At 32.4% G+C, this 12,587-nt stretch overlaps 1 protein-coding gene across 1 annotated transcript in view; it reads left to right on the plus strand.

The window, feature by feature from the left end:
- The window catches only part of CCT2 (chaperonin containing TCP1 subunit 2), a 58,926-nt gene that overhangs the window by 20,666 nt on the left and 25,673 nt on the right, over window positions 1-12,587 (plus strand). The window contains exons 4-5 of the mRNA XM_085819300.1: window positions 660-849; window positions 5,113-5,315. Coding sequence (XP_085675426.1) covers window positions 660-849; window positions 5,113-5,315 — 393 coding nt within the window. The remainder of the gene's footprint in view (window positions 1-659; window positions 850-5,112; window positions 5,316-12,587) is intronic.

The following is a 12,587-nucleotide window of genomic DNA, read 5'->3' on the forward strand; positions in this document are numbered from 1 at the left end:
TTTCTACATGTAATCTCACTGGATTTAAATTGATCTGAAATCCGCAATAACTAAGTCTCGATGAGACTTTGTACTGTATTAGATCTAGCAATATGGTAAAAGTTGTCCATTGACAGGTTTGAACTAGCAGTAGAACAACAATGATCTTCACTGTTTAATCACAGATATTTTGAGCACCTACGTCTATTGAGATGGCAGATGAGAAAAACGGTTATGATTAAACACCAGAAATGCGACAAAATTTTGCATTTGACTGGGGAAGAGCCTTAATGATCTTGAAGTGTTATATTATGCATATGGTGATGAAACATTTAGTTGTGCCTTTGTATTTTAGTTAGAGGCGCTTCAAGCATGCAGGTGATCAATAAGGCATCTTCTGGTGTGTTATCCTTTGCAGCTGTAAGTATTAACATTGTACACCCATGGGCAAGCAGTGAATAGGCACTATTATATAGATGCCTCGAAAACCATTTGCATGGATCCATAAAGGAAAAAACTAGTGACTTTTAGGGAGGTTTGGGTGGATAATCAGATAGTACCTAAATAATTTAATAATGGTCTCTGAAATTTCTAATAAAATTTTTATTTCTTTTTATTGTTGTATGAAGCTGATTTTCTTTACAGATGTCAAATTTACAAATTTAATTTCCATTTTCTAGAAATTTCAAAAGTTCAAGACAGTGAAGTTGGTGATGGAACTACCACAGTTACTGTTCTTGCATCTGAACTATTAAAAGAAGCTGATAAACTTATTACACTAAAATTACATCCTCAAACAATAATTTTAGGTTGGCGAAAGGCTAAGGAAGCTGCTTCAAAGGCTATGTTAGCTCATGTTGCTGATAGAAGGTATTTGGTTTTTTAATTTATTGTGATTTTTTAGCTGTAAAGTGCCATAAATGCAGAAAGTCTCATATTAAATAAATGTGATGGTGTACCATATATTCCGATGACTACAGCGTCCGATGTATAATGTGCACCTATAATTTCAAACTTATTTTTTTATTTATTTGATTTGGTTAATTTATTTACGGCAAAGCACACTAGCGCTATCTACCTAAGGGGAGAAATGCCTTCGTAGAGGACTTTCTAAGGGAAACTGGCTTGTTTACACATTATACATGGGAACTACCAGCCAACAGCTGGGGATACTTTAACTAGCAGTTTTTGGGTTAAATTAATAACTGAATAACTTACTTTAACCCGAAAACTGCTAGTTAAAGTATCCCCAGCTGTTGGCTGGTGGTCTAAATTCACTGACTGAACCAACTTGAGAAACTTGCACATTATTCTAGTCACATGACATGGTGTACCAGCATACAGTGACAAATTCAAAGCTCCAACCTATTCATTATATCTTTTTTCTTCTATAACAGTTGTGTACATAAGCTCGTCCATATCTTTATGTCTCAAAAACTGTGAGCACTGTATTTGCTACAAATACATAATTAAAATGTATTCGCTGATTGCATAAAATAGTGTTGGGGGCTGCAAGTTTGAAACCATTATCTTTAATGATATTCCTGCATTTTCAAGCAGTTTAATCTGCAGAATAAGCTTACTTTGTATTTAGTTCAGTATTTAAAACAAATATAATGCACTGTATATAATGAAAGAATAAATGTAATTAAATGAAGGAATCTGATTGTAAATTATATTACAAAACAGCAATTATTGGCTGTACACTTTTTTTTAATACTTGGCATGCGGGCAACGTATTTTTACGTTTTTTGTAGTCTGTCACTGGAGCGCGGGTCACATAAAAATACGTATGGCATGCGGGCAATGTATTTTTACGTTTTTTGCAGTCTGTCATTGGAGCGAGGCTCACGTAAAAATACGTATGGCATGCGGGCAACGTATTTTTACGTTTTTTGCAGTCTGTCATTGGAGCGAGGGTCACGTAAAAATACGTATGGCATGCGGGCAACGTATTTTTATGTTTTTTTGCAGTCTGTCACTGGAGCACGGGTCACATAAAGATACATATTTAGTAGATTTTTGGTGGACACCCGCTAACCACCACAAATCTAGACATTGTATAAGTGTTGTTTGCATTGCTAGGCAACACTTTGCATTTTTTCTTTCAACAAGTTACGATTGGTCAAGTTACTTAGTGTCTTTTGTTGAGTTATTTCGCCTTCAGTCAAATTCTTAGCTCCAGAACATACAAGTGTTTTGTCAATTTGAAGCTTGATTTTTTTATTATTGATTAAATAAATTGATAAAATGAACCATTGTGACAAAGATAGTGATGAAGAAATATGCGCTGACAGTTTATCGAACTTTTCGTATGATAGTGACTCTGAAAGATATCGAAGAAAGTGATGTTGATGACATTATTCCACGTTCTCGAGTGTTCATCCAAAGAAGAATTTCTAGTAGTTCTGAAACAACTTCTGATAAAAAAAGCAGATGAATGGTCATTGATTGACAATCCTAATGACCTTGAAGAGTTTTTGGATCATCCTGGGATAACTAACATGGCTAATGTTCCTGAATCCACAGCTGACGCAGTAAAGTTATTTATAGGCGATGACTTTTTTGCATATTTAGTCGCGGAATCAAACAGGTATTATTATCAAAATATGAATCAGTTTAAAATATCTCCCAAAAGCATGAAATGGAGAGATATTATGATTCCGGAGATGAAAAAATTTTTGGGGCTTATTATTTTCATGGGACAAGCCCGTAAAGATGTCCGTCAACTGATGTCTGCACAAGTACACCGTGTTTTCAAAAACTATGTCAAGGATAGATTTCGCCAAATATGGAAAGCTCGGCATTTCAATAACAATGAAGACGTCATGGACGATTCTGATCGATTATTCAAAGTCAGGCCTATACTAAATTATTTTGTTGAAAAATTCAGTAACATTTACAAACCGAAACAACAAGTATCGTTAATGAGGGTATAATACCTTGGAGAGGACGATTGTTTTTTAGAGTTTACAACGCAGGAAAAATTATAAAATACGGCATACTCATACGAATATTGTCTGAAAGTGACACTGGTTATATTTGCAATTTTGAAGTTTATGCAGCTCAAGGATTACGTTTGATCGAAACGATACTCACGGTAGTTTTGCCATATACTGTTGTCTGGCACCATTTGTACATGGACAATTACTACAGCGTCAATAACATGGAAGCCCTTAAAAAAAAAAAAAAAAAAAAACTAATTTGAAAAAAGGAGAAACAATCTTTCGAAGAAAAAATGATATATTGGTACAAGTTTGGCAATCCAAGAAAGAACTCAGTTTTATCTCTTCAATCTATTCCGCGGAAATGAAAGAAAGTAGTAATGTTGATCAATGATAAGAGACAATTATAAAGCCAAATGCTTTAATCGACTACAACAAGTACATGAAAGGAGTAGATCAGGCCGATCAGTATTTGTCCTACTATAGTATTTTGCATAAAACAGTGAAGTGGACAAAGCGCTTAGCTATGTATATAATGAATTGTGCATTTTTCAATGCATATGTAGTATACAATTCGACAAAGACGCAAAAAATAAAATACAAGAAGTTTTTGCACGACATCGCATGACATTGGGTTACTGATGAACTACCTGAAATCAGCACTGAAGAACCAGAGCAAATGATATCAAAACGTGACCCTCCTGGAAGATTGTCCATGGATATGCACAAACACGTATTGGAGAAAATTGTTGGTGCTGGGAAGAAGAAAAATCCACAGTGTCACGTGTGCGCAGTCAAAGAATGTGAAGTTAAACGTGTTTCATATGTAGCTTCTGCCGTGTTCCACTTCATAGAGGAAAATGCTTTGAATGGTACCATACTGTAAAGAACTATTAACGTGTTATCAGTTCTATTTGTACTTGTTATGAAAAAATATTTTGAATACATTGTAAAATTTTAAAAATCGTTTATTTTTGCGATTTCGTAAAAATGTCCTTTTTTTTTTCTGGTAAATAATCATACAGTATATATTTAAGTGTAAAATAAAAAAAGGGTACTTACGTATTAATGCAACCAGGCCAAAATTCGCATAAATCGCCAAATTTGGCGACCCTACTTACGGCAACCCTACGTGCACACAAAATTTATATCAGCACGAAATCGTAATATTCGTATATTCGTAATATAAACGAAAATATCAAGGAAGGAAGCATCGTTTATTCGGATTGCTGGAAAGGATACAATAAAAGTGAGTTCGAAAATGCTGGATTTCTGCATGGAACTGTTAATCACAAATATAACTTTTGTGGATCCCAACACGGGTGTTCACACACAACATGTAGAGCGCATGTGGGGCTCAGCCAAATGGCACAACAAAAAACAGAGAGGAACAGCCCGTCATCATCTTGACTCATACCTTATCGAATTTATATGGCGCCAAGCTCAAGCTGTTAATGGCGAAGACGGTTTTCAATCAGTGCTAAAAGCAATAGCCAAAAGATTTCCGCCGAAAAAATAATTCTGCAACTTATTCAAATTCAAAACCGGAAGGGTTTAATTGCTATTTCATATTTTAAAACAAAATAATATAAAAAACTGTATTAAAAATTATCTGTAATTAATAAATGTACATTTTCTTTCTATTCATACTTTTTTACTCAAACTTACAAATCGCGCCAACCTGGTTGCGATAATACGTAAGTACTAAAAAAAGTTTCATTCATAAAAACGTAGTTTTCTATTTACTGCGATTTTCCTGAATAACCGTACTTTCGCGCGATTCATGAAAAAATGCCCGCTGCATGCATAAGTTTGCGCTGTAGTATACCTGCATGCCAAGTGTTAAATAATTGAATAATTTACTTTTAACTTAAGATTTAATAATCTGGATTGCATACAGTTGAATTAAATAGTGCTACAAATGGGGGAAATACAAACAAACAAAAAATGATAATTATTTATTGTTATTCCATCCTTTTTTTGTGCTGATGATTTTATGAAAGTAATTTTTCCATTCTTCTACATTAAACTTTTTTTTTTTTTTTTTAAATAGGACCCCCAAGTACATTGAGATTTGTTTTGTATATATATTTTGTTTAATAATACATATTAAGATTCTTTATTTTTATCTCTTAAGCTCTCTAAAAGTATACTCAACTGTAACTGTGTGTCTCTTTATTTATTGCAGTGGTGATAAAGAACAGTTTGAGAAAGATCTCCTTAACATTGCTCGAACTACTTTGAGTTCTAAGATTTTGAGTCGGCATAAAGATTTTTTTGCCAATATAGCTTTAGATGCAGTGAAAAGATTAAAAGGATCTGCAAATTTAAATGCTATACAGTTTATCAAAAAACTGGGTGGTTGTCTCACAGATTCATTTTTGGATGATGGTAAGATTTATGCTGGAGAAGGACTTTCTCCTTTATTTTACTATTGAATGAAACCTTTTATATTAGTACTATATGTATGTATTCTGTGTTTCTTCAGAGCCTAAAAATACTTTTGAAACTGAAAATTTCCGTTCTTGTTGAAAACCATCATTAAAAATTTTTCACCATTCATTTCACCCACCATTTAACAAAATAAGATCTGATACTTTCTGATTATCTGCATCCCCATGAAAAATAATGCCCATGCATGGGCGACTGTGAATTTGAAAAATACTTTGCTTGGCTAGCTTCGTGGTTTATAAATACTGTCCTGTTCATAAATAATAATAAAAGAAGATATTTTATCATAAGCAAGAAACATTATGAGGTGGGAAAAAGTATATATGGCCAATATTTACATTTTTGCACCGATGGTTATTGTTCAGTTTAACCCTCTCACAGGGTTGCCATGCTACCGGGAAAAGTCAGGGAATTCGAAAATTGACCAAAATATTCAGGGAATTTAAGTATTTTTGTCAAAATCTGGAAAAGTCAGGGAAGTTCATACAACGATCCCGCCAAAAAAAGCGATTTTTGCGCCGACGTCGGAAGAGATAACTTTTTTGGCGAATTATGTATCACGTGAGTGTCATTCGGGTAGCTGGCATAGAGCCAATTTTCGCAGCTCCAATTTGATTATGTTTTAGAAAGGCAAAGCAACTTTCCCGCAACTTTTGGTTTCTAGTATTCTCGAGAATAGCATGTGCAGTGCATGAACTAAAGAAAGTACCTGTTCTCGTATAAAACAAAATGGGTTTAATCCTAGTATACGGTACCATGGAGGTTAGAATCAAAGAATATGTATTGTAAAGAAGGAAAACCTCTCTGCAACAGACGTGGCTCCATTCCATCATAGAGGGAAACAGCTGTGCATGTCTGATATATCTGTCGCCAAAGCTCGAAACCGGTGTCGAAGTTCGAAGGTCACGTTATCAAGAGTTCATAAAATGAATATCGTTTAAAATTTCTTTAACCACTTGCGCTAAAAAGACGTGCCACGCACGTCAAGATGCTTTTGTCCACATCGCACGCATTTTTGCGATAAGCATTTATCGCAAAAATGAAAATAACGTGGTGCACACACCTAACAACAACATTGTTTATTTCTTGAGTTACAGCTCTGGATTGCACTCGCAGATGTGGAGCGGCGTAAATGAGACACTTTACTGCTTAGCGCACGGCACCGCAACCGTGAAGTTTAGTCTTGCAAGTGGTTAAACTCTAAAGGAAAAGAAAATATTTTTTGGCACAAGTAAATTAATTCATGGATTAGTTATTTTCAGGGGAAAGAAAAACTACGAAAATCCATTTTTAAAATTATTGCGAAAAATCCAAGAAGAAACGTCCTTTGATAAAATGTTTCTTCTTGGATTTTTCGCAATAATTTAAAAACGGATTTTCGTAGTTTTCTTTTTGTCAAAGAGCGTTTCTTCTTAACACGTGTTTCTCAATTTCCTGTACACGTCGCGGAGAGGAAAATTCTGGCCACCAGGTTCCGTCGCCAAATCCCTTGGCAAATTTTCCCTCCGCATTCTAGCGGCGTAATAGCATTTTACTTGTATGGAACCTTTTCTTCTTTACATAGACGTTCTTTGGTTAGAATAATAATGGGATTTGGCGACATCATGATGCGCAGTAAACGGGTCATTTTGGTCTTGGCGACAATTTTCAAAATCGTGCCAAAGCCTTACCGTATACTAGAATTTTACCGCAAAATCTTTTTAAACCTTTTTTTTTTTTTTTTTTTCCTTTTTAATAAATACCTTGCCATTTTGCAGTAAAATAAAAAAATAGTAATCAGTCATCTAGGCTAGCCATGTAACTATATTCGCTAAAATATCGTTGATTATTCTAATTCAATTTTAGTCATTATCTTTATTTTTATGTTATTCATATAATTTAATGTTGCTTCTTCCCTATAAATTTATTTATTATTAGTAAATAATATTTCCAAATTTCAGGAAATTTTCTCTGGCATAATCCTGAAATTAATTATAGCAGTATGATGACATACCATCACGAAATTTAATGCACATATTTTTTCCTTATGTATGCTGCGAAATAAATATAAAATACCTCAATTTATTAAAATAGATTTCTTTCTTTCGTTTAGCTGCAGAATGTCTGCAAAAAAAAGCCTTATTTTATTCCAGATTGGGAAGATTCTAATCTCAATCTTCAGTGGAGAAAACAACAACTATTATAATTATATTTGTGTTTTCAAGTGTTAAGGTGCCTTTTAAGAACATACCTCACGCAAATTAAATTTACCTAAAATCTAGCCTATTTAGCATTGCGTTGTGATTTATAAGGACCGGATTAGCCTCGTGTTGAACTGGTGATGATCATGAGTAATAATTAAATAAAACATACATTTGTTATCCAATGTATATATCTTAAATTTTATTAAGTTTCTTAAGTGGAAAACTAAACAAAATTATCAAACAAAGTATACCAAGAATAATTAAGAATAAATGTCCTCTGGGATTTATTGAATAATTAAGTGAATTTGCTACACAATACAAGTAATACCATAATTAATTTACCTCTTAGCACAGCCAACGTACATTATGTGGATAGACTGGAATTTTCTTGAAACACACCTGGAAAACCTGGAAAAGTCAGGGAATTTCATTCTCCTGTTTGAGTGGCAACCCTGCTCTCAGCGTTACGAACGGATTTTTCCATATTGAAAGATGGCTTTCCAAATCGTCTCACACGGATTATTTTGCCAGCTTTTGATGAATCCAAAAGCGTTTCAAATGCTTTTTTCTGTCTTCTGTCTCGAAATTCTTGAGGACGGAATATTCTGTACTGTCGTTCCTTCCGACCTCCTGTCGCTCTTAATTGGTAGTGGGGAAACAGCGATAGTTAGAGAAAGATTTGACAATGGGAGTGTCATAAATAAAAACATCAAATCCAGCCGTATTATCTGCCGATCTGAGGGCGATTTTCGTGCTGAAACTAGAAAATACTGGAAAGCCTTTATGTATGTGAAAAATTTGCGAAGCAAAATTTCTTCTGCAAAAGTAAATGTAATTAGCACGGAACCCATGAATAACTTTTAAAGAATTCAGCATCACCTAATTTACAAATAATTTCTTTTAGAATAGAATGAATACTTAAACAGGTATCTAACAATGACTGTAGAAACAGAGAAATTTGATATAATTTTTGTTTTAGCTGTGTGCATTGATTAAAAATACTGTATTTTTAAAAATTATTATAACAGTTCACAAAAAGAGTTAATTCAATATATATTTTGGATAATTGTTCTGAAATAAAAATGAAATTTTTGAAACAGTTTAAATCTTGTAATTCCGTTTTAAACTAATGTGTCATTTATATGTTTGTATCGAAATTCATTTAGTTGTGTGAATGTGAAGTATGGACATTTTATTATTGAAATATGAGGACAAGGTGTGTTTCCTTAAAGAAAAATTCGTTTTACTCTTCTGATTTCTCATTTAAAACGAGCTACTGAGAAACTTCCCTGGCATGATATGAAAATCATTCGTAAATAATATCATATTTGATTAAATCACTTTTTGGCGTTGATAAAATAAAGTACTGAAAGTTTATGAAATCGTATTACAATCATCGTTTTTTACCCTAAGCAAATTACTCCCGTTTTACTGAAAGTGTTATCGAATAAAATTGTCCGGACGATATTTGACTATGAATATTTTACTGTTATGAAGATGTGTTTATTTCCAAATTTCGAAACAGTTGGGACATAAAATTCTCAGCAAGTAAGAGTAAATAATTATGAAAAATAGTTGTTAGTAGAAAAGACATGTAAATAGCTTTTTATAAAATCGTCGCAAGCATTATATGAAGGTCGAAAAATTATGATGGTGATCTGGGTGATGCAAAATATTTCAAAAAAGGAAATAAGAATTTCTGATTATTTGTCTATATCAAGATTTGAAATGACACAATTAGATGCTCAGGTAAAGATAGACAACTGTAACTTTCATGGAGGACTTTGGGATAGAAAAACAATTTGTTATTTACGACTACTGTTAATTAAAACAAAGGAGGGCTATCTCTGTATGGGAAGGGATGCCTTCTTGGAAGACTTTTTAAAGAAAACTGGCTCGTATTCACGTTACAAGTGGGAAAACTCAATTCCAGATCAAACTATTAGTGTTCAGTGACGTTACTGCTCAGCCGCTAGTGGATGTTATTTACGACTAAGGACTGATGAGCTATGTTAAATTAGGTACTGATTACCCTTTATTTTTAAATTCATTAGTTAATGCTTATGATTGGGGCCAATTATACTAAAAAGGCCAATTATATGCCTGTATTTCTTGAAATCAGTTTTCACATCTTTTTAACATTTTATGTGCAGTTTTTATGGCATCCTTCCTTCACGTCCACTCAAATAATTTCACAGCCTAAGAACAAAATAGAATTATTTAAAATTTAATATCTATGCTGTTTTTGAAATATTTCTTCTTTGGTTTGGTTTGGTTTACTTGAAAAGCGCTCGAAGGCTATCTGCTAAAGGAGGGAGGCCTTCATGGAGAACTGTCTAAGAGAAAATGGCTTCTATACATATTTCACAATGGAAAAATCACGAAAACGTCCATGCAGCCAGCCTGTTCGCTGGGATTCGAACCGACTACCCGTGTTCAGCAATTTTACTGCTTGGCCGTTAGTGGGCGTATCACCTTTTGATGTAATTATCATAATATTATATGTTTTAATAGGCATCAATAACAATCAATGCTTACTATTGGGATTTACATTTCCAGTGATGTTAATCTCGTAATTAATACTCTTGACTCTGTGCCTAAGAGCAGTAAAGCTTCAACTGAGGACTTTGTAAGCGGAACTGGCTCCATAATTAATACAAATGTGATAATATTATTCTTGTCACTGTCGATGATACCAAACATATAATTTAGTATTCACTTTCGGAGCAAAAGTACATTGAGAAAGAAATCAATTTGGGGACAAATAAAAAAGAATTGATGAAATAAGTATTATAAAAAAGCAAAATTATTTTATATCTGAGTCATTTGTTACGATTTACTTTGTGTTTTAATATCTTTTCATATTTTATTTCAGTATTGCTTTATTAATTCTTAAATATTTTGTGAAATTCATATTTTCTTTCAATTCTAAATATAATTTTCTTTCCCAGTTCTAAAAATATATTAGTATATTATAGAGTAACAAAAAGATGTAGTAATCACTAAATCAATGTGCAATTATCGTTAATTAAAGTGCATTTTGGTAGTAGATTCCTGATAGTTGTAATGTACACATGCTTCAGAAAGATTGCACGACTAAACAATTTTTTCACCATTCTGGGCAGAACCATGGTTCCAATTTCAAATAAATAAATAAATATAAAATAGGTTTCAGCACAACGACAATTTTTTGACTCATTTTATTACAAATGTATGAAGCAAATTTCTTTTCGTTCTGCAAAAGAAATATGTCGATGAATAATATGTTTTTCAGTGTGCTATTAGAATAAGAAATCCATACTCGTCTGGTGCAAATTAACTGATATATATTTTTAATCAAAATTTTGCAGGAGATATTTCAAATATTACTTTCAAGCACTAACTACACAGAAGTTGTATTTTTAAGTTTTTAAACGCAGTTTTCGACCGTTTCAGCATCTTTTATAAATGCTAGGAATGGTCTTATTTCTCTAAATTTTCTTTAGCAAGGTAAGGAACAACACATTCAATGGCACTTTTTTCGCACAATCACTTCGCAGACATTTAAATTTCACAAGTCTCTCATGCATTCGTAGACGAAATAGTCCATAACTGAAAGCCTAACTTTATTCAGTTAATTTCTTACATTAAAATCATAATCACTTGTACTCTTTTTAAGATGTTCCCGGATAAATAGGCATTATTCTAAAATAGAAATGATAAAATCATTTGAGATATAATTTTTCCTTCTCAAAACAAGCTATTTATTTCGGCAAAATATAATCGAAAATAATTTTAGAGCAATGAAATAAATTCAAGAAGATGAATAAATATTTTTAAATTCATTCAGTTGTATAAGAAAGTAAATAACGGCAGCACAACATTATAATGCATCATCATAATATCAGCTGAGAGCTGTAAAAAGTTTCATTCCTACTAAATGGTTTATATAACTCTTTTATAAAAGCTCGAAAAAGAATATATATATATCGTGTATTTGGTGAATTGACGTATTAAAGGCATTATTGTATATGATATAAATATTTCCTTATTTTATAAAAAACAAGCAAGCCTCCAAGCAAGCAAGTCTGAAGCCCATTCAAATACCCTGTAGAATTTTAACAAATTATTTTATAGGATACAATTATGCAAACACTTTTTATGAAATATGCAAACCTCATGCGAATATAATTCAGTTTTATTAAAAGTAAGGATTATGAAAATTAATTTTTTAATATAAATATATTGCTCTACATAAAGAAATCTGCAGGCATCTTTATTACCATTATTTTTCTATTATTAACATCGCAAAAAAATAATAACAGTCTTTTTCTTATAAGCTAATTAGATTAGTGTAAAAATACGACCTGTGAAACTTTTTATCCTCCTTGCTTCAGTTTTTCTTATGAGTTACGCACTTTCTTTAACTTGTTGATATAAGATCCATTTATTTTAAATGCTTTTCTAAAACGTTTTATAAAAAATAAGAAAATAATGCTAGCGCAAAATATTTGGTTGAAAAATTATGTAAAACTGGATTCAGTACCCAAAACAATAAATAAAAAATGAAAACAGATTTTATATTAGGTCCAAACTATCATTTTTTTTCATTTACAGACACATACATGTTTTGAGAGCATTTTGATTAACACCATTTTGGGCTAAAAATATTTAGAAACAGCATATCATTAGAATTTCCGATACACAGGCTCGCAGGCAGTAGACAAAAATGTTTTATTTCTTACAGTGTTGCCATTACTCGCTTTGAAACTGTTGAGATTTTTAATCAAAAACCCAGTAAAGTTTTACAGAATATGAAATCGACAATAAAAACATATTCTAGATTCTAAATTCGGCCTTCTAAGTGTCCTTTTTCGTGTGGAGGACTATGTGATTCAAAATGTGATGACTCTAGGTAACGTTGTTTTTCCGCAATGTGAAAAACATACATACTTTCATGTAGATTCTCATTAGTTAGTTTCTTTAAATAAATACAGGGCGATAATATTTGGTGGCAATAGTTTGAAAAGTGGTTCAGGCATTTAAAGTG

The sequence above is a fragment of the Stegodyphus dumicola genome, chromosome 1 (genome assembly GCF_044657685.1).
Source record: "Stegodyphus dumicola isolate Sdum_Otavi_A_Nest chromosome 1, ASM4465768v1".
Taxonomy (NCBI): Eukaryota; Metazoa; Arthropoda; class Arachnida; order Araneae; family Eresidae; genus Stegodyphus; species Stegodyphus dumicola.